General features: G+C 38.5%; 1 protein-coding gene and 1 pseudogene across 1 annotated transcript; one reads left to right on the top strand and one right to left on the bottom strand.

Annotated features, from left to right (window-relative positions):
• The first annotated feature begins 11 nt into the window (after positions 1-11).
• Positions 12-20,297, top strand: ASPA (aspartoacylase). Its single transcript, XM_057715109.1, has 7 exons — positions 12-69; positions 2,089-2,349; positions 5,667-5,862; positions 7,304-7,397; positions 9,917-10,024; positions 15,547-15,656; positions 19,521-20,297. The coding sequence occupies exons 2-7, from the start codon at positions 2,114-2,116 to the stop codon at positions 19,716-19,718; spliced, it is 942 nt and encodes a 313-aa protein (XP_057571092.1). The 5' UTR covers positions 12-69; positions 2,089-2,113; the 3' UTR covers positions 19,719-20,297.
• On the bottom strand, positions 14,307-15,114 carry LOC130840057 (oligosaccharyltransferase complex subunit OSTC-like; annotated as a pseudogene).
• Positions 20,298-23,725: the final 3,428 nt, after the last annotated feature.

The raw sequence follows: 23,725 nt of genomic DNA, 5'->3' as shown, positions 1-23,725 counted from the left end.
AAGGAAATGCTCTCCTTTTTTTCTAATAAAGCTTTCCGCAGAAGACAAACTCTGTACACAATAAACAAGGTAAGTATAAGACAGAATTACTACAATTTATTAACTCTCAAAAAAGTTATTCATTTTGACCTGTAAGGGAAACTTTATTTATGAATGTTAGATGTGCTTCAGAGTGCTGATCTGTTAAAATTCCATAAAACAAGCCTCGAAATGCAAGTCATTTGTGCCAGCTACAAGTACATAGCTGAAGCAGCATTTCCAGAGAGACTAGGGCAAAGGACAGAACTAACCACAAATTGGCAGAAAAGAAACAAAACATAATCGAGTGTTAATAATTCACCATAGTTACCGCTTTTAAAACCAAAGTAACTAAACAATAGGACTGTCATCTGTTTACATTTATGCTTGTTTTCTACACCTCTACAATGAAGAGTTCAGTGTACACGGATATGGGCAGAAAATCAAAGGCTACAAGGCTTTATCTGAAATTAGAACAGTAATTTTAATGTGCACGTTTTGATTTTATTATTATGCGTTCTCTATCTCTGCATTATACTCTCTTAAAGGAAGAACACAGGTATTGGTTTATTAAATATTTTGAAGCATTCACATTTTATATTTCCATTATGTGTTTTGTTTGTAAGCTAGTTTGTTTCCTGAGCACACTGTAGTGACTGTTTATGTGAATTTGGAAAGAGCAAAATTAGAACTTTGGGGAAAGCCAAAAATAACAGGGAACACCCTTTTGTTCTTGAGAAACACTGGACTTAGATTCAGAAAACCTGAATCTCAGGCCTAGTTTTCTCTTGAAAGCTCAGGAACTTTAATCAAGTTACTTAACCTCTTTTTTCTCCACCCCTGTAATGGGGATGTCAATACCTAACCTATCCTGTCTCATAAAGTGGATATGTGAATAAACTGAGATAACATATGTGGAAAAACATTATAAATTAAATTACTCTGCAGTTGTAATGAATTACTCTTGTTGTACCTCTTTCAGTCTCCCATTGCTAGTACATAGTGTTTTCAGTACTTGAACATATTTGACTTTCTGGATGACTGAGCATGAAATCAAATCGGATTTGGATCAGAGTCATTTCTCCAAAGGGGTGTAATCATCTTAGTACAGTATTCTGGATAGTTTACCCTAATAAGACCCCCTCTTGAGTAACACATTCCAGTCAAGAGACTCTGCTGCCAGTAAGTTAGACTGTGTCCATATACACTCATACAATCTGGTTAGCATATATAGCACGCCCCAAGACATTTTCAGACATTACAAAGTCTTGAAAATTACTAACAGTTGTTTTTCCTTTAGTATTCAGGCAAAAAGTGAGGAAGATCCCTAAGGAAGTCGACATAGAATTACTAATGACTTCATGAGAAAGAAATTAAAGCATGTTTCAAAGTAGCTTTTTAAGACCCAGTGATCATTGATTTGGTTCTTGTGTCTCTGACCATGAAAAAGTATTCTGAAAGAAAGGATAGTGGTTCCAGAGGAGGGCTCTGAGGATCTGCCGTTGACTGTTTATACAGATGAAATTCGAATGACCTCAGATGACAAAAAGGGCCTGAACTCGTTTCAGAGAAGAAATGGTTTAAAGTGGAAATATAAATATTGAATAACAGGTATATTATAGACCATTTCTTTATTTTTTTCTGTTTTTGAGGATAAGAAAAGTGTAATCTATTTTTATTATTATGAAGTTATGAAAGCACCATTAGATGACATTCTAGCTGCAGAGAAAACAGAAGTTTTACATTAGTGTGAGATGCTAATTTATTATTGCATTTAGGTCTACCGACCATTTGAGGGAGTTAGAAGTTAAAGTAAACAGCTGTATCTCTAGCTGATCTCTGCATATTTTAATCCAAATATGGCAAAGGGCAGGGCTAAAGAAGGGAGTGTCCATATAATAAACAGGGCTCAGAACTTGTAACAGAAAATTAAAATATACTCCACTCAAGAGAACTCTGTAGTTTGCACTTTGGTTAAAGTCTCATTTAAATTTAAATTTCTAAAGTTTGCTTAAGAAATTAAGTTTTCTTTGATCTCCTTTTTTTTTTTTTTTTTTTTTGGAATTGCAGAAATCAGATAAACCTACCTGATAAAATGACTTCTTGTCATGTTGCTGAAGATCCTATAAAAAAGGTTGCTATCTTTGGAGGAACTCATGGAAATGAACTCACAGGAGTATTCCTGGTTAAGCACTGGATGGAGAATGGCACCGAGATTCAGAGAACAGGGCTGGAGGTAAAACCATTTATTACCAACCCAAGAGCAGTGAAGAAGTGCACCAGATATATTGACTGTGATCTGAATCGAGTTTTTGACCCGGAAAATCTTGGGTAAGACTGTATTTTGTGTTGTGTGTGTGTCTGAAAAGTAGTATGTGTGAGAGCACATGTATATGTATATACGTATGATATTCATGTTTGTACATAGAGTCGCTTTTGTGAATAAGATTGCTTTCACTTTTAGTCATATGCCATTATGAGTTACTGAGTTATCTAAACTGGGCATTCACATGCTCTTGTATAAACTTTTTTAAACATCAGACTGTTTGTAACTAATTTTCTTTTTAAATGTATTCTATACAGACTGAGACAACAAATAATATAGATTTTTATTTTTAAATCATATCTTTAAAGAAACAGATTTAATAGTCTTTTGCATTAAATTAATGTTTGCCCCCTATGCTTGGGTACATATTTGCTTTCTAGGTGACTCAGTACAATGTTTTTTACAACTATGTTTATATTGCATAAGGTTCTAGTTAAGAAAAGTGTAATGTTTCAGTTAATATTTGTTTAAGGAAAGAGTGAATAAATGACCATCATCAGAAAACATTAGACTGTTCTGTGATCTGAGGAGTAGATGTACTACCTTCAGTAGTGGATCACTAAGACCTGAATTTTCTGAATTAAATTACAGCTGATGATACATTGCATACAGTGTGTGCAATCATAACACTCTAGGTATGTCCTTATTATTTTTGCCTTTGTTTGCATCATTATAACTACTACTGTAGATATATAGGCCTGTAAGCTTTTTACCACTTCTTTCTTTCATTTACATAAAAATACTATTAAACACCTACTCTTCAAGGGGGACTGTGCCAAGTACTGCGGGAGTACAAAGCTATGTACAAAATAGCTTTACTCTCAGTGAACTCACAGACTACAAGCTAAGATATGTGATGCACAGGAATAACTAACGTCACTGCTTTCTGTACTCATTTTCTATTAACTCCTACTTTGAGTTTAAAGAGTTACTTAAATTTAATTTCATCACAGATCAAAAGATGGTTACTACATTTATACAAATTAGCCTCACTTTATGGAATAAATTTTTGTGGGGCAATTATACATTAGTCATAGCTTGTATATCAAGCCATATTTCTCCTAACATAAATTTTAATTTCAAAAATGCTTTATCTTTGTGGCTGAGGTTATGTCAACAAAGGTTTATCTAGTCACCTAAAACAGCTATTAACTAACTCTTATATTACAAGTAAGGACTTGTTGAATAATGACTTTTGGTTGGCATGTTAACATGTTAACTTCCCAAATAACTCTGAGATGAACAAGAGTGAGTTTTCTTATTATGACCACTCAGTAGCATGCATTTCAATGAGTAGTCTTTTCAATTAAATTCACTTTCTACTTCTTGCATTTAACACCTATCAGAGGCTAGACAGTTCTCTCTCAGGGTGGGTATGGAAACTTCTGAAACAGATAAGTTAATTACCTTCTCCCATCTTCCCTCTCCCAAATTTTGCTGCTTTTCCTGTATTTGTCATCTCAGTGATGTCACCATTACCCACCAAATCACCTATGGAAATCATCTTAGAACCTTCCCTATTCTTCATCCCTTATGTCTAGTGGGTTACGAAATCTCCCAATTATTCAAATATTGAATAATTATAGGTATTTTGGAAATCCAGTCTTCCTCACCATTTTTACTGCCTTAGTTTACTTCTGTAAGCAGAGTAGCCTCCTAAAGAATCTTTCTGCATCCAGCCTTACTCCAATCCTCCCTACCATCCATTGTCTGTATGGTTATAGCCATAAGGATTATCCTAACATGCAAATCTTGTCATGTCTTTCCCCTGCTAAAAATTCCTCAAAAATCTCCCATCCAGAATAAATTTAAGTAATTTAGTATATAGCTGTCATTCCCTTTAGGATACTGTTCCTGCCTATTCTTTCAGCTTTATCCTTTGGGACTCTTCCCGTGGGACCTGGATTCCAGGCACGAGAACTCAGAGTGTCTGCTATCTTTCAAGACTTCAAGCCTTGACCATGAGCACCTGGGTGGCTGTGGTGTGATTTACTCATATGGGGGAGAATGAGAACCAGATCAGTTGGGGGAGGGGGAGAATTCATGGAGTTGTTGCATGAATTAACTTTTAAAGTGCGTATGTATCCTTTAGGAACTATGTCTGGTTGTGTATAATAGAAATCTGAAAACAGTGGCTTAAGCAAATAAGGATTTCTTTTTCACAAGTAGTAAGTCCAGAGGTAGGCAGTCCAGGGCTGGTACAGTGGCTCAGTGATATCCTCAATGCCACAGACGCCTCTTAGCTTCCCACTGCACTAGCCTTAATATGCAGCTCTTGTTCCATCGCTTTCCTTCATAGTTGAAAAATGGCCTGCTCCACTTTCTTGATTGATTTCCAGGCAAGAATTACCCAGGCGCAAACTGTAGGTCCTTTGTAGCACAGACATATATATACTACCAACTGTAAAATAGTCAGTGGGAAGTTGTTGTATAACAAAGGGAGTCCAACTCAAGGATGGAAGATACCTTAGAGGACTGGGGCGGGGAGGGTGGGGGGGACTCAAGGGGGGGGGGGAGTCAAGGAAGGGAGGGAATACGGGGATATGTGTATAAAAACAGATGATTGATGTACCCCCAAAAAAATAAAAAATAGTCAGAGAATAGAAATGTGGTTGAATGAGAGATGTGGTTGAATGCTTTAATGAGGAAAAATAAATTTAAATTATCACGTATGATAAAAAAAAAATGTATCCTAACCATGGTGGGGAGGGGAGAGGTAGAGACTCATTTGAGAATTCAATGAAAATGATCAACCCTCATCCCAGAAAATGCATGTATGCATATACGTGCAAATTGTTGCATTTTTGCAGGGTTTACAGACTGTTCTCTGTAAAGCTTGACCCTGGACCACTAGTGGTTCCTGGACATCACTTAAGAATCCCTAATTAGTTGATGCGAGCACCTAAGTTTGACTATTTTTGTGCACTAGAAGTAGCTAGAGGGCAAAAAAAAAAAAAAAAATTGGTGCATTTGATGGTCTAGCTCCATTATAGCCCAGTGCGCTTAACTACTCAGACTGTTGATTAAATTAATGGATGAATTTTGTTCAGGATTGAAGTCAAATGATAAACTGAAATGTCCTTCTTGTGACCAGCCACATAAATGAACTATTATTTGTAAACATGTCAACATTACATGGACTCAAAGGGGAGGAAAAAATGTAATTTTTCAATTATAAAGTTTTCTAATAAATTTCCACTTCCTTGACAGATTTTTCATATTAAAGTTTGGCAACTGGTTTCTTATATACTGTGTTCTTATTGTATCTTTATGTTACCTTAGCTACAGATGTTGTTAATCTTTTTCTTTCTGCTAATAACAGCAAAAAAGTGTCAGAGGATTTGCCATATGAAGTGAGAAGGGCTCAAGAAATAAATCATTTATTTGGTCCAAAAGATAGTGAAGATTCCTATGACATTATTTTTGACCTTCACAACACTACTTCTAATATGGGGTGCACTCTTATTCTTGAAGATTCCAGGAATGACTTTTTAATTCAGATGTTTCATTATATTAAGGTAATGTCAATGTTATTAATTTACAAGTTAGCATAGGACCTGTAATTTTAAGTCACTTATAGACGTGAAACAACCACAAAATGGTCAGGAGGGAGGGTCTGAGAGAAATGGGGGACTGGGAGGAGCACCAGAATAGAGGTAGTAGTGACAGGCAGGAGAAAAGGAGAAGAAATGAGTAAAATAATGAAACACATGGACCCTTGTGTCTATAAAATTTTAAATCTTTTGTCAAGACAGCCACCAAAATCATAGGTTATTCGGTAATATTTAATACCAAATTTTTAAATGGTATGGTTGAAGTGGCTCAATTACCACTTGGGGAAGCTCAAAAAAGAGTCGTTTAATGTTGACTAAAGACCAATGATAAAAGACTGGCTGTCTTTAGTCCTGCCCTTGTCTCCATTTGATTCAGATATCGCAACATACATCTGACGGGATGTACTTCATATAGATAATCATTTTAAGGCTCAAAAATCTACAGGATGAAAAAATTAGCAATCCAGTGCCTGTAACTAGAGAAAAACTGCTAGAGAATAACAAGCAAGCAAAGCACAAATAACACCCTGTATGATTATTTACATGTAATGGATAGCCTTCCTTTTAGAGAGCCGGTATGAGCTAGTATGATTTAATGAAAAGAGTGTGACGCATATAGCCAGTGCCTGGGTTCACATCCTGGCTTTCTCACTCACTAACCTTGAACAAGATACTCAACTCCCAAAACCTTGCTTTCCTTGTTTTATACAATTGACAATGACAATATTTACCCCGTATGGCTGTTATAAGCCTTAAATGAGATAAAATATTTAATGCATTTAGCCGAATGCCTAGCAGATAGTAAAAATTAACTATTGTTTTTATTTCCTTGAACATTTGACATTGACTAGATAGTAGTTTTTGTAGGAGGTCATAATGCAGCTGTTCTTTTTTGTTCATTGAAAGGAGAGCTGAATACTTTGTTTGCCAGGCACAGAAGTAGCATGTTATCAAAACTGAGAGGGCCGTCTTGAGTTCTCATTCAGATAAGTGGAGTTAGGGGGAGTTACCCAACATCTGTAGGGATCTGGCCCATAGGGGTAGAAATTCTTTAAGAGACCAACACTAAGCTAAGTAGTAAGTGTAACCAGTGTTGAAAACAAAAATAACCAAATCCATTCAGAAAAAGAATTCATTCATATTCTTTGTTCATGGTTGTGGGGAACTGTTTAATATACATTTTATCCAGAAAGCTATGTGTAATCCATTTTTATATGTATTTCATTTATGTGTTTTCAAAGCTTTAATAATAACATCGGACTTTAGAGGGTGTTTCATAAAGCTGTCTTACTAATGTTAGTTGATGAAGTAAAACATATTGAAGATATTATTGACTCTCTAACAGCAAAAAGAACAAGGCATATGGTCTTTACATAATAAGAAAAATGTTTTAAATTCTTTTTAGACTTCTTTGGCTCCATTACCCTGCTATGTTTACCTCATTGAGCATCCGTCCCTCAAGTATGCAACCACTCGTTCTATAGCCAAGTATCCTGTTGGTAAGTCACATTTCCCACTGTCACAACTAAATAAAATATATCCAAGATGGAACTCTGAGAAAATTAATTTAGAAACTATTGATAGCTACTTGCTTATCATTATGGCTTATAATTGTCAAGTAATAACCAAACTATCTCCAAGCAGTCCCTAACTATGTCAGATTTCCTCAGTTTCATTGGGCAGCTTTCTACATTCCAGGAAAAAAAAAACACTGAGCTGAGGGAACTTGAATCTTTTATAAGTAAGCAGCCTGCCTTTTGCTGAAGGAAGACGCCATCCCTATCTTCCAAGACTATTCACTATACAAACATTCTTTAAAAAAAATAATCTGGAGCCAAGGCAGTCAGTATCTTGCTGGCAAGACATACAGAAATACAAAAGACCCATGGAAAATTCTCTCCCAGCATCCCTCTTAGCACCTGCTTTGCAGCAGAATCTCTGGTAACCTGTGTTTGTTACTGGGCTCTGAATTCATCTTTACCTTCTGGTAACTTCCAACATGCAGGCTTACACCCTCATACACCCTCCAAGACAGACAGTCTCTTTTTTCTATATTCCATTCTCTTTCCTGAGTGACCTATTAGCATAATTGTTTGCAGACCACACTATAATCATTAAAATTGCTGTCCCAACTTAAAATCTTTCTGTTAGATCTCAGGTGGTTTAAACAAGAGCAATTTAATTTAAAAACAAGTTGTCAAACAATAGAAGCAAATTTAAAGTTAGCTTGGTTATTTAATTATTGATAATTTTGGTGCATAATCAAGGGATCACCTGAGGCAAGCTAAATAGCCAAGTATAGGTAATTATTTGAAAAAAAAACAAATGCTCAACAATAAGAGAGAAAGATCCTGTTTCTCTGTGACACCGTATAAAGCTTAACATTTCCAAGTCTTGAGAGAGCAATCTTGGCCTGTTACATTTATGGACAGTGTTGCTCTTAGCTAGAACAAATATCTGCTGATATGTTTGGCTCTTAAAAGTAGAGTCAAATCTTTCAAACATTTCAATATGGGGGAGTATTAAGATCATCTTAAATAATTAGAAATATTATATGTTCTCCTTCCAACTTTACTATTTTATTTGGAATATTTTTATATCATCCAGTTATTAGGGAGAAAAAAAACACTTAAAATCAGAGAGACACTGTCTCTGACTCAGTGTTTTATAATAAACCTGTGACTTTAGGTGCCACAAGATGTCCACTGTAATTTCAAGCATCATATGCCAGCATGACAATATCTAGTGGAAGAAAGGAGACTCTCAGGAACTCCCTTGCAGACCTTCCATATGGCCAGTTGTTCAGAACTGGGTCACATATCCACTCTTAAATTAATTACTAGGGTTAATGGGATTACTATGATTGACTAAAACTATTCCACATTTATCCCTGAGTTGAATATCCAGTCCAAAATTAGAACTCTGTCAGCAAGGAGTCAGGTGGAATGAATTTGGGGTAGGCAATCAACAATGTCTTCTACAGTACAAATGTAGACATACCTGTAAGCAGATTTTCACACTTTTGTACAAATCATTTATGTACTGATGCATACCTTAGCCACACTTATACCATATACTTAAATATATGCCCAAACATATATCCAGGAAAGCTAAGCACAAAAGCAAAAAATGAAGATAAAAGAGAATACAGTAAGATTTTGTGAAGTGAGAAATAACAGAAGTAGGTGAAAAAAGGATAGGTGGAAAAGAATGCATATGAGTTGATGGAAGAGAATGGATGACGCTATACTTGGTGAAAGCTTTTATAAATGGATAAGGTGTTGACTGGAGTGATAACGGTGTGGGAGACTTGGGCAGGAGAGAGGGGACTAGATAAGTGGTTTAGAGGAAGAGTATTTTGTAGGTTTATGGATGGATGCTTGACAACCACAGGAAATAGACCTGATAGTACAGGCATGATTTTATTGGGGTAAGAAGAAATGAATACAAATTTTTTCTACAGAAAATTAAAACCATTGCACTATCATGTCAGAATGGGTTGTTATATTAAGGGCAAGAATGCTGCTCTAGGGTCACATAGATTGTCATTTGACTTAAATCCATGGCTCATTTAGTCTAGGTTTCTATTACTAAATAGATGTGTTTTCTCCTACAAGATAAATGTTAGGTCTATGACAGTTTCTCTTTGTGACCACTTATTATATTTTGTCAGTATAAAGTTCTCTACTCCTTTTACTATGTTATTATTTTTTAATATTTTGACAATATTGAAGGAAATTTAAAGAAAAAGGACCCCAAAACCTTACTACTATAACACAACTGTTTGATTTTTTTCCATATACTCTCCCAGTCTTTATTTACTATGCATATAACTTGTATATGTAAATGTTCTGCCTTATTTTTTGCCTAACATTATGTCTCAGATATTTTCCATGATGCTACATGGTCTACCTTTTTGATCGTTTTTAATAATGAGATTCTAGATCTTGATATATGAGAATGCTCGATCTTGTATTCTAATACTTATATGTGTGACTACCTCCTCTTCTGTATCTAGGTATAGAAGTTGGTCCCCAGCCTCAAGGGGTTCTGAGGGCTGATATTCTGGATCAAATGAGAAAAATGATTAAACATTCTCTTGATTTTATACATAATTACAATGAAGGTAAGTAGGAGGCAGAAAGTGTTTCTTTAATTGTTAGCTTGTGTGTATGTATAAATAAATCAAAAAAGGAACATGAGATGGAGTTCATGTAATGACTTAACACTAAACATTGAAATAGCAATGGAACCCAGGTTAAATATTTCATGTTTGTGAGATTAGTTTCTTTTTAAAAAGTAGAGGTTAGCCAAGGAGATAGTTGAACATGTTGAAGAGTTTGAAAACTATAATAAGAATAATCCCAAAGATGTACATAGAACTTCAGTTTACAAAGTACCTTCACGTGTATCCTCATGTATGTGACAATGTATCAGTGGAGACTGATAGAATTAAAGATACTTAGACTAGCAAAAAGAAGTCTTAAGGCCAATTTTATTTTAGAATTTCAGAAGTGTTATATTGGAAAGGAATTAGACATGTTTTTTTGTGACTCGGAGGCCAGGATAGAATTGGTGGGATAATGTTACCTAAAGACAGAAATTTCCAGGACTTCCCTGGTGGGCCAGCAGTTAAGACTCCGCACTCCCAATGCAGGCGGCCCAGGTTTGATCCCTGGTCAGGGAAGTAGATCCTGCATGCCCTAACTAAGAGCCTGCATGCCGCAACTAAAACAAAGATCCCGCGTGCTGCAACTAAGACCTGAAGCAGCCAAATTAATGAATAAATATTTAACATAAAAAATAAAGACGGAAATTTCTGATTAACAAAGCTGACCAACAATGGAACAGACCACTCTATGTGAGGTTGTTCAAGCAGGAGCAAGATGACCACTTGGTCAGAAAGATATGGAGAATATTCAAGCATCTATGGAAGTTAGGCATTTGAGACTCCCTCCAGCTCTGAGATTCTAAGTAGCAAAAACATGCTCTGTTGTGTTCTACCACTTTTTCCTTTCCTCTCAATGGACCTTCTGGTTTAAAGAAATGACATCTGATGTTTCCATCTTCATCTTGGAAGGTGTGGTAAATTGTAAAAATAGCCACAAATTCTTCCCTTCCCTGCTTCTATGTCCTATCAAGAGATGGAGTCTGTTTTCCTACCACCTGAATCTGGCTTGGCCATGTGACATGTTTTGTGCCACAGAAGAGGTTTGAAAAGAACTTGAAAATCAAGGTTTACATTCTTGCTGCCCTTGGGAACCTAGCACTGTCATGACGTAAATCGGCTAGATAATGAGAGACTGTGAAGCTGAGAACTGAGACACCCCAGTCAATAGTCCTGCACTCCAGCTGACAGCGCATCAAATGCCAGATATGAGAGTAAAGCCACCTGAGATCATCCAGCCTCCCGCTGACCTACCAGCTCACCACAATGCATAAGCAAGCCAATTAGAAAACAGCCGATCCAGCCTAGAGCAGCGGGACTGCCCAACCGACTCACAGAATCATGAGCTAAATTAGAGGGTTGCTGTTTTATGCCACTAAGTTCTGGCATAGTGTGTTATGCAGCAAAAGCTTAACTGAAGTGATCACGGGATATCTTCATTCCAATCCTGGCTGCGCTTTCTGCGCTAAGGGGAAAGGAAGATTTTTCTTTGGATTGCAACCATAGCACACTGTGGGCTCTATGTTGGATGAAAGTTCATCCTGTTTATTCAGAGATTGCCTGGGTTAAATGTAAACTACTCCTTTTCCAAGTTTCTGGGCACTGAGTTGTTTAATGTTGTTGCGCCTTGTAAGTTGGACTCCGCTATTGGCAGACTGCCTGCATCCCAATAGCTCACTGCTCAGGAGCTACCCAAATGTTTAACATACTTAGTTAAGAGAAGGAGCACAATGGTGAAGTCATCCAACCTGCTGAATGTCCTCCTGAAGTTACACAATCACAGAATGTCAGAGCTGGAAGGGCCCTCCAAAATAAAACTAATGCGAAACCTTCATTTGACAGGTAAAGAAAGTGAGCTTCGAGAAGTTGTGTCTTGCTCAAGTTTACACAGCTAGGAAATTAGAGCCTACATATCCTGACTCCCAGTCCTAGTCTCTTTCTCTCCCACACTGGCTTTTTTTTTTTTTTAATTTATTGGCTGTGTTAGGTCTTTGTTGCTACACGCGGGCTTTCTGTAGTTGTAGAGAGCAGGGGGCTACTCTTCACTTCAGTGCACAGGCTTCTTATTGTTGTGGCTTCTCTTGTTGCAGAGCACAGTCTCTAGGTGCTCAGGCTTCAGTAGTTGCAGCTCATGGGCTCAGTAGTTGTGGCACATGGGCTTAGTTGCTCCGAGGCATGTGGGATCTTCCTGGACCAGGGCTTGAACCTGTGTCCCCTGTATTGGCAGGCAGTTTCTTAACCACTGCGCCACCAGGTAAGCCCCACACTGGTTTTTTAAGTTCTGTTTTCTACCTCTGCCCTACCTCAGTGTACTTGTGGACAGTGTGCTGGTAGGAATAATTCGAGAACATCTTTTGGTTTAGTGTTGTTTGTAAACATCCTTAACTAAAATTTTATGGAACCATATAAGACCCTGAACAGCCAAAGCAAACTTGACAAAAAGGAACAAAGCTGGAGGCATCACACTCCCTAACTTCAAACCGTATTACAAAGCTGTAGTAATTAAACCATATAGTATTGGCATAAAAGCAGATACACAGATCAATGGAATGCAAGAGAGAGCCCAGAAATAAATCCACGTATATATGGTCATTTAATTTACAACAAAGGAGCAAAGAATATACAATGGGGAAAGGAGAGTCTCTTCAATAAATGGTGTTGGGAAAATTGGACAGCAACATGCAAAAGAATGAAACTCAACCACACTGTTAAACACCATACACAAATTTTAACTCAAAATGGATTGAAGACTTGATCATAAGAATTGAAACTATAAAACTTATAGAAGAAAACATAGTCAGTGGGCTCCTTGAAATAAGTCTTAGTGATTTTTTGAATCTGACACCGAAAGCAGAAGCAATAAAGGCAAAAATAAACAAGTGGGACTATGTCCAATGAAAAAGCTTCTTCACAGCAAAGAAAACCATCAACAAAATGAAAATACAATCTCCTGAATGGGAGCAAATATTTGCAAATCATATATCTGATAAGGGGCTAATGTCCAAAATATGTAAAGAATTCATACCACTCAATAGCAAAAAAAAAAAAAAAAAAAAGGCCAGAAGATCTGAATAGATGTTTTTCCAAAGAAGACCAACAGATACATGAAAAAATGTTCTACATCTTTAGTCATCAGGGAAATTAAAATCAAAACCATAATGAGACAGAGTGAAGTAAGTCAGAAAGAGGAAAACAAATACCGTATGCTAACGCATATATATGGAATCTGGAAAAATGGTACTGATGAACCTAGTGGCAGGGCAGGAATAGAGACACAGATGTAGAAAATGGACTTGAGGACCCAGTGGGAGAAGGGGAGGCTGGGATGTAGTGAGAGAGTAGCATTGACATATGTACACTACCAAATGTAAAATAGATAGCTAGTGGGAAGGTGCTGCATAGCACAGGGAGATCAACTCAGTGCTTGGTGATGACCTAGAAGAATGGGATGGGGGGAGGGAGGCTCAAGAGGAAGGGGATATGGTGATATATGAATACATATAGCTGATTCACTTTTTTGTACGGCAGAAAGTAACACAACATTGTAAAGCAATTATACTCCAATAAAGATGTATTTTAAAAAACCATAATGAGGTGTCACCTCACATCTTTCAGAATGGCTATTATCAAAAAAAAATAAGAAATAACAAGTTTTGTTGAAGATGTAGAGAAAAGGAAACACTTGTGCACTGTTGGTGGGAATCTAAGTTGGTACAGCCACTAGGAAAACAGCATAGAGCTTCCTCAAAAAATTAAAAATAGGACTGCCATATAATCCAGCAATTCCACTTCTGGGTATTTATCCAAAGAAAATGAAAACACTAATTCGAAAAGATATAGGCACCCCTATGTTCATTGCAGCATCATTTACAATAGCCAAGGTATGGAAACAACCTGTGTCCATCAGTGGAAGAATGGATAAAAAATTGTAGTATCTATATACAATGGAATATTATTTAGCCATAAAAAGAAGAATGAAGTCTTGCTATTTGTGACAACATGGATGGACCTCTAGGGCATTATGCTGAATGAATATGTCAAGCAGAGAAAAACAGTTACCATATGATCTCTCTTAAATGTGAAATCTAAAAATAAATAAATAAAAATTTAAAACCAAGCTTATAGATACAGAGAACAAATTGGGGGTTGCCTTAAAGCAGAAACAGGTAGGAGATGAGAGAAATGGATGAACTGTTTGGGGTTTTTTTTAGTTTAAATAAATTGAAATTTTTAAGCTACTCTAACCTATTAGATAGCCTGGAAGTTTCATTTTTCAAGAACAGTGTAACCATGAAAAACTCAATATGAGACAGACAAATCCAATAAATAGAAGAAGAAACAAAGAAATCAAAGAAAATAAGAAATCGAGTATTGGACCATTTGGTGTATTGGATTGGTTCAGGATTATGAAGCCTAAGCTGCTTATTGTTAATAGAAAGAGTACAAGTCCTTATATAGTTTATTGTCCAATTACTGCATTGGCCAAGAAAGCTAAAGGCCTCTGGGGCCTGTGATAATTAGTTATAGAGCCAACACTCAACATGTAGGTAATTCTGGCAGTGATGAAATAACACTGGAGCAAGAGTTGTTATGGCCAATGACATGTGCTTCTAGGGTGGCTTTTTCAACTTCAGGTTGGGACATTCGAGCACCAGGAAGAAGATCCAGTACAGCATCTCAGCGATGGTGGTGGCAGAGCAGCTCTCTGCCTGAAGCTCTGCAAGCCTGTGGCATTCTCCTTGATAGCCCCAAATTGGAAACATGCAAGGTGTCCGTAAACCATAGAAAGAATAAATAAAGTATGGCATTTTCTCGCCGTGGAATACTATACTGCAAATAAACTGAACAGTAGCTACATACCACAGTATGGATGGATCTTCCCCAAAAGTTGATCTTAAGAAAACAGACACAGGGTATATGTATAAATACAGCTGATTCGCTTTGTTGCACAGCTGAAACTGGCACAACAGTGTAAAGCTATTATACTCCAATAAAAATCAGAAAGAAAAAAAAGACAGACACAAGGTACATATATTGATTTATTACATTTGTAAAATACTCAACAGTAGGCAAACCTGAACTTTATTGTGTGGAATTCATACATGGGTGGTGATACCATAAAGTAAAGCAGATGAGTCATTACCAAAATGAGTGGTTACTGCTCAAATGGGAAGGCGATGGGATTATGATGGGAAAGAGACATGCAGGGGATGCTGGAGTCACACAGTGTTCTTGTCCTGGGTGGCAGTTAAGTGACTAATCACTTTACAGTTCATTAAACTATATATTTGTGTGTTATGTACTTTCTGAGTGTTACATTTCACAATAAAATGGTTTAAAGCAAGAAAATAGTGTGTTCTCCCTGTAACTGTCTGTCTTCAGTTTGGGGTTATTATTCTTCCTTCTTTAAAGTATCAACTTCCCTTTTTTCAGAAGTTTTCTTTTTTGGTTACTATTTATACATATTGTTTTTGCCATAGGAAAAGAATTTCCTCCCTGTGCTATTGAAGCCTATAAAATAATGGAGAAAGTTGATTATCCCAGAAATGAAAGTGGAGAAATTGCTGCTATTATCCACCCTAAACTGCAGGTAACATTCACTGTTTCTTTTAAATATTCAAAATAATGATGCCTTACCTTTGAGGGGAACTTTACAGTCCATAAAGCATTTTACATACATTAACTCATTTGATGTTCTCGAAAACACTGCAATTTAAGGTATTCAGACAGTCACTCAGTAAATATTTATTGAGTAAATCCTGTGCTCACTCTGGGGGTACATCAGTGAACATGGTTTATATCCTTGTGCAATTTATAGCCTACATACACTAAAGTCTAAACTGTGGTCTTGAAATGAAGATAAGCAGATGCTGTAACAGAATAATGAGGTGGGGATGGGGGTCAGAGAATGCGAAATTCCTGCTCAGATGCAATGGGTAGGAATTATTATATCTATTTTAATATAAAAAGACAGAGGCTCAGAAATCAGGTCCTTCCCATAGTCCTGTAGTCCAGAACAAATGTTCTTTGCAGTTGACCACATTGCCACCACTTCCCTGTGATCACTGCTGTATACGTTAGAGCAAAACAATCAGAACCTCTTTCTTGGGAATGTTTTCTGCCGCCATTTCCTGACTCCTCAGAATGTCAGTATCTCTTCCTTGTCTGGTTTGATCAATAATGGCATAGTGCGGCTTCTCTGGTGACACAGTGGTTAAGAATCCACCTGCCAATGCAGGGGACACAGGTTCGATCCCTGGGCTGGGAAGATCCCATTTGCCGCAGGGCAACTAAGCCCTCGAGCCGCAACTACTGAGCCCGTGTGCTGCGACTATTGAAGAGTAGCCCCCACTCTCCGCAACTAGAGAAAAGCCCACATGCAGCAGTGAAGACCCAAAGCAGCCAATAAATAAATAAACAAACAAATAAATAAAACTGGATTGCCTTTAAAAAAAATTTTTTAAATAATGGCATAGGGCTTCCTAGGTGGCGCAGTGGTTGAGAATCCGCCTGCCAATGCAGAGGACACGGGTTCAATCCCTGCTCCAGGAAGATCCCACATGCCACGGAGCAACTAAGCCCGTGTGCCAAAAAAAAAAAAAAAAAAAAAAAAATAATGGCATAGCGAAGGGGAGAGTATAGGAAGTTTAAATCTGGAAAAGGTAGAGGTAAAAGCAGAGAGGAGCAAAGATTCCAAAAAGCTAAAACATCCATCTCCACACACACTCTCAGACCTCAGAAGTGCAAGTGATTCAATGGATTGTGTGGTCTGGTGCATTCAACCCTGGATGCACATTGCCTAGAGAGCCTTTTAAAAAACCACAATGCTGGGCCCCCACCCTGGGATAATCAGATCTCATTGACATGGGTAATTAGGGTGGAAAACCACTGATCCAGTTCAAACCCCTTTTTAATGACCCTAATGATAGTCATTCAGACTTACAACTTAATAAAGTAGCATATCCCAAAATACAGATTAGTGGAGCAAATCCAGCTTTGTGCCCTAGTGGGATCCAGGTGGAGACTTGAAGAAGGTGCCTCAGGCAATGTTTTAAAGGACTGAAAGATAAAGATTGGGGGAGAGAAAAGAGGAAAGCACAGGCAACAAAAATTGCAAGTACAAGAAACAGAGGCCAAAGTGATGATGTCACAACCAGCTACAGCACAGGATTTTTTAAGTTTTACCTTCCTCAAGAACATCCATGAAAAATACAGAAATCATCCTGGGGAGGCCGAGAGGTGAGATTAATAAGATCAGTACTGAACAGGGCTGGCGGTAGGTCTTGAAAGTCAGGAAGGATAGTTTTGATTTGGTAGACCATAAGGAATGGCTCAGTATTCTACAGGAGGGATGTATGGATGGATGGATGGATTGATTATTTCAATAAATATATTTCAAGGACTTCTTGTTCTGGGCCCTGAGATTCAAGACAGGGTTTCTCTCGTAGAACTTGCATGCTAATAAGGGGAAAACAGACCATGAATCAGTAAACAATACATCAACCACATGATTTCAAATTGTCCTAAGTGCCATAAAAGAAATAAACAGAATAATATAGCAGCAGTTAACAGAGGGCTGCTACTAGATGGAGTGGTCAGGAAGAGGTATCTCTGAGATGAGGGCATCAAAGCTGGAACCTGGACAATGAGAAGTCAGCCACGTGGAAAAGAAGCGCAGACGCTCTGAGGCTGGAACGAACTTGCAGTGTTTTAGGCAACAGCAAGAAGACCGGTATCAGTGGAGAGTAGGGAGTGAACAGAGAGGACAGTAGACCCTGGAGCCAGAGACTCAGGCACCTGGTTACGAGTGCAGATTTTACTCTAAGAGTGATGGTTCTTAATCAGGATGCTCACTAGAATGCTCCAGATTCCCCACCCCCACCCCCAAATGCCTGGAGCCTATCACACTCAGGCCACATGAGAATCACCTTAGGAACTTTTTGAAATCCTGATTCTCCAGCCCCATCCGGAGATTCTGGTTTAATTCAAGGTGGAGACAGGATTTTCATGTGGCTCAGGTTTGGTAGCACTGCCCATGGGCATCTCTGCAGGTGGGGCTAGCAGACCATGGGGAGGTGTTGAAGAAATCCCTTCAATCATTCCAGGGCATGACTGGACCAAACCACTGGTTCAGAGCAGTAGTTCTCAGCCACTCTGTCCTGTAGAATCACCTGAAGCTTTAAAAAAAATAAAAAGAGTGAATTATAAATGAATAGCATGAGGGAATTGGAGGAGGTGTGTGATAGAATCATGTTTCTTGATTACATGATTATATGACTATGCTCTGCATTTGTCAAGGGTCATAGAACTATACACAAAAATGATTGGATTTTACTGTATGTAAATTTAGAAAATAGTGATGCTTGAGCCCTGCTCTTGAGATTCTGCTTTGATGTATCTGAGATGGGGCCTGCCTTTAATCATCTGTATTTTTCAGACATCCCAGGTAATCGTAATGTGCAGCCAGGGTTCAGAAAATTGCTGTAGCGCAGAGCTTCTCAGACTTAAATGTTGCACGTGTAAATCTCTGGGGATTTGTTAACGAAGATTTTGACTTAGTAGGTCTGCAGTGGAGAATGAAATTCTGCCTTTCTGACAAACTCACAGGTGATGTTAGAAACAGAGAATCTCAGACCCCATCCCAGACCTATAGAATCAGCATCTACATTTTTAACAAGATCCCTACATGATTGGCAAACACATCAGAGTTTGAGAAGAGCTGCTCTTGGGTTCCAGTGGAGTGCCAGCGCTGATGTTTGAGGGCTCACAGGTCCAAATCCCTGGTGAGGACCTCTCAGATGATTCAGTTGTTACAATATGGGGACACGTATGGCAAACACCCACCTTGTCTTGGACTTTTCTCAGTTCACCCCCACCTTCTCCCACCAGTCCCCACCAGAATAGAACCTCCTAGCCTGCAGGCACAATGTCTCTCATTTTTATCCCCAACAGTAGAATGTCTTATACACAGAAGGCTCTTAATAGATATTCCCAAAATTTTGCTGAGCAGAATTTAACTTCAGCTAGCGAGAGAGAGAATAGTCACTTAAGGAGATGCCCATTTAGTTTTGCCTTTTGATATTATAAATCTCTTCGGCAACATTCAAGGCAAACTTGATTTTGAAGCAAACTCTAATCACATGTGTCAGTTATAAAAATAAAAGGGGGAACTCTTAAAACCACTGCCAAAATTAACTGCTCTATCTCAGTTTAGTCAGATCACTCAAACGCCTCTGCAGTATCTGTTTTAAAAGAAGAAAACACTGTCATTTTAGTGGTCGAGAGCCTGACATAAAAATTTTTTTATTTACTTTTTATTGAAGTATAGTTGATTTACAGTGTTGTGTTAAGTGCTGGTATACAGCAAAGTGATTCATATTCTTTTCCATTATACAATTTTTAAAGTAGGAGAAAACCCAGATGTAATTTATGTATTTTAATTGTTTCCCGAGAGGATCAAGACTGGAAACCATTGCACCCTGGGGATCCTGTGTTTTTAACTCTTGACGGAAAGACTATTCCATTGGGCGGAGACGATACCGTGTATCCGGTGTTTGTAAATGAGGCCGCATATTATGAAAAGAAAGAAGCTTTCGCAAAGACGACTAAACTAACACTCAATGCAAAAAGTATTCGCTCTTCTTTACATTAGAAGTCACTTCCAGCTCACTTGTTATAGAGCACCTTGAAAAATTCTACCAGTTTGTAAGCTCCTGAGGAGCAGGACTGTGCCTTATTCAACTTCATTTCCACAGCACCTAGCCCAGTGCCTTGCACACAATGGACAGTCAGGTAAATTTCTTGAATGACTGAATGAATGAATGAATGAATGAATATATTAATGAGTATCTTTTAAAGATACCATCCTCTATGTGTGTAGCTTATTCAAAGAAGTGCATTGCTTATTTCTGTATAGCTTTTTATAGCTTATACTTTGATAGTTTAACATACTTAGTAAACAGCCTTTGAATTCAGATTTTAACATTGAAATAGGTACTATATACAAAAAAATTTTTACCTTGAGCATAGAATTAAATGTTATATGTTTTCAAGCAATGTAAAAGTGCTACTAAAAACTAATGGTGCAGGTTTGCTATTTTAAATTTTTTCACACTTGAATTAATGATGAAGTATTAAGGATCCAGTCTATCAACTTTAGCAGTAGTTGTGATAGCCATAGATTTTTAAATGCTCTTTTGAAGATGAAATGTGAACAAGATATGAGGGCTGATTGTAAAGGTGACATGATGAATAAATCAAGAAACTCTGAATGGTCCTTTGTTCACCGAAGTGACCCACACAAGGCATCACAAAGCATCGCTGCTCTGGCACGCCCACTTGTTCCGTGCTGACCTCGAGGAGCCAGGAGCCTCCTTCAGACCTCTCACACGCCCCGCTAGACGCTGTCGTTCCTTCCCAACTTGGGAGGCATGTTGCTCCCATCCCTCCCTTTTTACTTTGAAAGAACAGGCTTGCCATTCTTCCCAATCAATGTGTAAGGAAGTCTTTGGGCTCCAGTGGCATAGGTGGTAAAGACAGAAAGAGCAGAAGGCCGTGGACATTAGTGGAAATGTGACCCAAACCCATGTCTTGTTCACAATGCATTCTTGTAAGACATTCTCCGCTGTCATAAATGCCCACATCCCACACTCCCAGGATTCTTCTCCTCAAAGGTCCCTGGGCTAAAACGCTGCCTGCCTCCCTCTCCGATCCCTCCAAGAGCCTCCCCTCCCTCCTCACGGCAGCCAAGTAAAGAACGTTTTATCCCATGATTTGGACCCCAAGAAACCCAGGTTCACAGTTTCAACTATATTTACAAAATCATACTAACATTACCTGTAACATATATGTCTATATGTATATAGACAGTTTCATTCTTCCAAAGCGAATCCCATTAAGCCAATTTCATTCTATACTCAGTGCTCCACAGAGCACAATTAAACTGTTTCTAAGCTTTCAGCATTTATTTTTGCACTTTACCAAAATTATTTTCATTGGAATAAACTCTCTTCCTTCTGAATTCTTTAGTAAAAATTCTATTTATCAATCAGCTTTTGTATATAACAAGTTTTACCAAGCTCACTTCTCCCTCTGTGAATGTTCCTTTGTGTTCTATGTCCAAGTTCAATGTTTTTAAGTCAATTTTTCCATATGTATATTTTGGCAAAAATACTTTATTCTCCCATCAAATTTTTAGTTAGTTACAAAATTTACAACGTGCAATTTAGGCCACTGCTGTTTCAGTTTTTGTATTGATTGTTTCTGTCAAGTCTACTTCTCTCTGGCTCAGTATTTATAGTCTTTAGAGTTTCTAGTTAGATGTGATTTTTTTTGAATTTATAGCATATTGCTGTGTAGCTTTAGCCACTTTCAGTTTTATTTTGATTATTTCTAACAGTCTATGGACTCGGTTTTCCCATTTATAAAATGGGGAAATCACAATAATAGTGTCCCTCTCCTGGGATTATTGTGAGGATTAAGTGAGCTAAGGCATATAAGTACTTAGCACAGTGCCTAGCACAGAACAATAAATTATTCAAGTTGAAATTCCTAACACAGAAGGCGCTTTATGATCTGCCCTTCCCTCCCTACAACCTCTCTAAACTCATCTGCCTTCAGGGCCTCAGTGTTCCAGTCGACTTTGCGTTGCTTTATTCCTACGTGTCTTCACAAAGACGGGCCCCTCCACCTAGAATTTTCTCCCTTCCTTTTCCTTCCTCCATCTCTGCCCCCCACCCCCACCCCCAGACCTTATGTTAGCAAATTCCTATTTTTTTCTTCCAAGTGTAACTTGACTCATTTCATCTGTAAAGCCTTTCTTGGCTTGCCCCTTTGACCCTCTCTGCTTCCATCCAAACTTGGAGATATTACCTGTGTCTTTTTCGGTACCTGTAATCTAATAAGTGCCCAGTGAAGTTCAGGTGAACAAATGAGTGTGCTCAACCCCATTCTTTCTCTACTGAAATGTCTTCATACTCCACCAGTGTCTCTGCCTTCTCTTTCCTTCTTTCTTAGTCACTTCTTGAGTATCCTCATCACTCCCAAGTGGAATTCACTCCATTCCACATTCTTCAGACTGTTACTATGTCCCAAATGATGGCAGATGGAAAAATACACCCTTTTAAGCCTGCAGCCCTATGGGGTAAAAAAAAGGAAATGTTCATATCCAATAATCCTGTTGTGTGAAACCTTGGTATGAAATCTCAAAGCCTCCCCACAGCTGGACGAGTCCTGTGGGCTCTGGCCTCTTTCTACCTCTGCAGCCCTTTTCCCCAGCAATTTGGCCACACAGACTTCTCCATCCTCAAGTGCACTAAGCTCCCTACTACCTTGGGGTCTTTGCCCATGTTGTTCCCTCTTATTGAAACCCTATCCCACCACCACATTTCCTTTACCTGGGTGACACTTATTCTTAAATGTGACTCAGGCTTAGCTAATCCACTCTGTTATACAAGCTCATTGACACTACTGGACTAGCGCGTACCAATACACTTAAGAGAACCTGGGTCTTTGGCCCAGGAAAAAGCACTGTGACCTTTACCTGTCATTCCATCTCTCTCTAAGTCTTGATTTCCCCACCTATTGTTTTACCTAAAGCCTTACTTTCGGTTTCAAGGTTCGTAGGGTTCGCTGACAAAATAACCACTCTACACTCAGTTAAACAAGAATTTAGAGAGAGTTTATTGAATTAACAAAGATTACAGTATACTAAGAAAGAATAGTAAGACAGAGGTTTTTGCATCACCGAATTGGGGTAGCACCTACAACATCCAGATCCAAGCAGCGCTGGGCAGTCCCCAAGTGACAGCAGTCCGGAGCCCCAGTTGGGAAGGGTCCCGGGCAGTGCATCCACTCCGCAGGTGAGACTTCAGATTGGAGTTCTGAGGGCTTCTGCTTATAATTCCAGGCCACAAACTGATATCATCACTTTGCGTGGAAAAAACACCGCTCTGGATTTACTTTAACAATGCTGTTGCTTTCATCATGTGAGTTACAGGATTTTGCAGACCCCAGGGGACTGGCCAGGTCCCCAGGGCTCAAGAAATTCCAAGACCCACTCCCTTTTTAATTGTAAGTGCCCTTTGACTTGCTAGCGGCAATGGTTAGGTGTGTAAGCAGGAGTGAAGTCCTGGCAGGGTCACAGGTCAGTCTGAGGCCTGCTTCTGTCTCTGAGGCCCAAATAAGACTATACTACTAACTTCCCCAGCACTATTGAATGGAGATAGAATACTCATCAAAGCATCTACAAAGCTGTGGATTAAGATAACCAATATGGGGACTTCCCTGATGGTGCAGTGGTTAAGAATCCGCCTGCCAATGCAGGGGACACGGGTTTGATCCCTGGTCGGGGAGGATCCCACCACAACTACTGAGCCTGCACTCTAGAGCCCGCGTGCCACAACTTCTGAAGCCCGCACACCTAGAGCCTGTTCTCCACAACAAGAGAAGCCACCACAATGAGAAACCCACGCACTGCAACGGAGAGTAGGCCCGCTTGCCGCAACTAGAGAAAGCCTGCACGCAGCAAGGAAGACCCAACGCAGCCTAAATAAATAAACAATTTTTTAGAAAAAGGTAACCAATATGAATGAAAGCACTTTATAAATAGGAAATCATACAATCTCAAAGGCTGAAAAAAATTGCAAAATATCTTTTGGA

The sequence above is a fragment of the Hippopotamus amphibius genome, chromosome 17, assembly GCF_030028045.1.
Source record: "Hippopotamus amphibius kiboko isolate mHipAmp2 chromosome 17, mHipAmp2.hap2, whole genome shotgun sequence".
Taxonomy (NCBI): domain Eukaryota; kingdom Metazoa; phylum Chordata; class Mammalia; order Artiodactyla; family Hippopotamidae; genus Hippopotamus; species Hippopotamus amphibius.
This window is presented reverse-complemented; position numbering and strand designations above follow the sequence as displayed.

Excerpts from the sequence above, each read along its gene's own strand:
- ASPA (XM_057715109.1), top strand. The coding sequence starts at position 2,114 with ATGACTTCTTGTCATGTTGCTGAAGATCCTATAAAAAAGGTTGCTATC. Across the intron at positions 7,398-9,916 it reads TATAGCCAAGTATCCTGTTG|GTATAGAAGTTGGTCCCCAG; the intron begins GTAAGTCACATT and ends TTCTGTATCTAG. Across the intron at positions 10,025-15,546 it reads TATACATAATTACAATGAAG|GAAAAGAATTTCCTCCCTGT; the intron begins GTAAGTAGGAGG and ends TTTTTGCCATAG.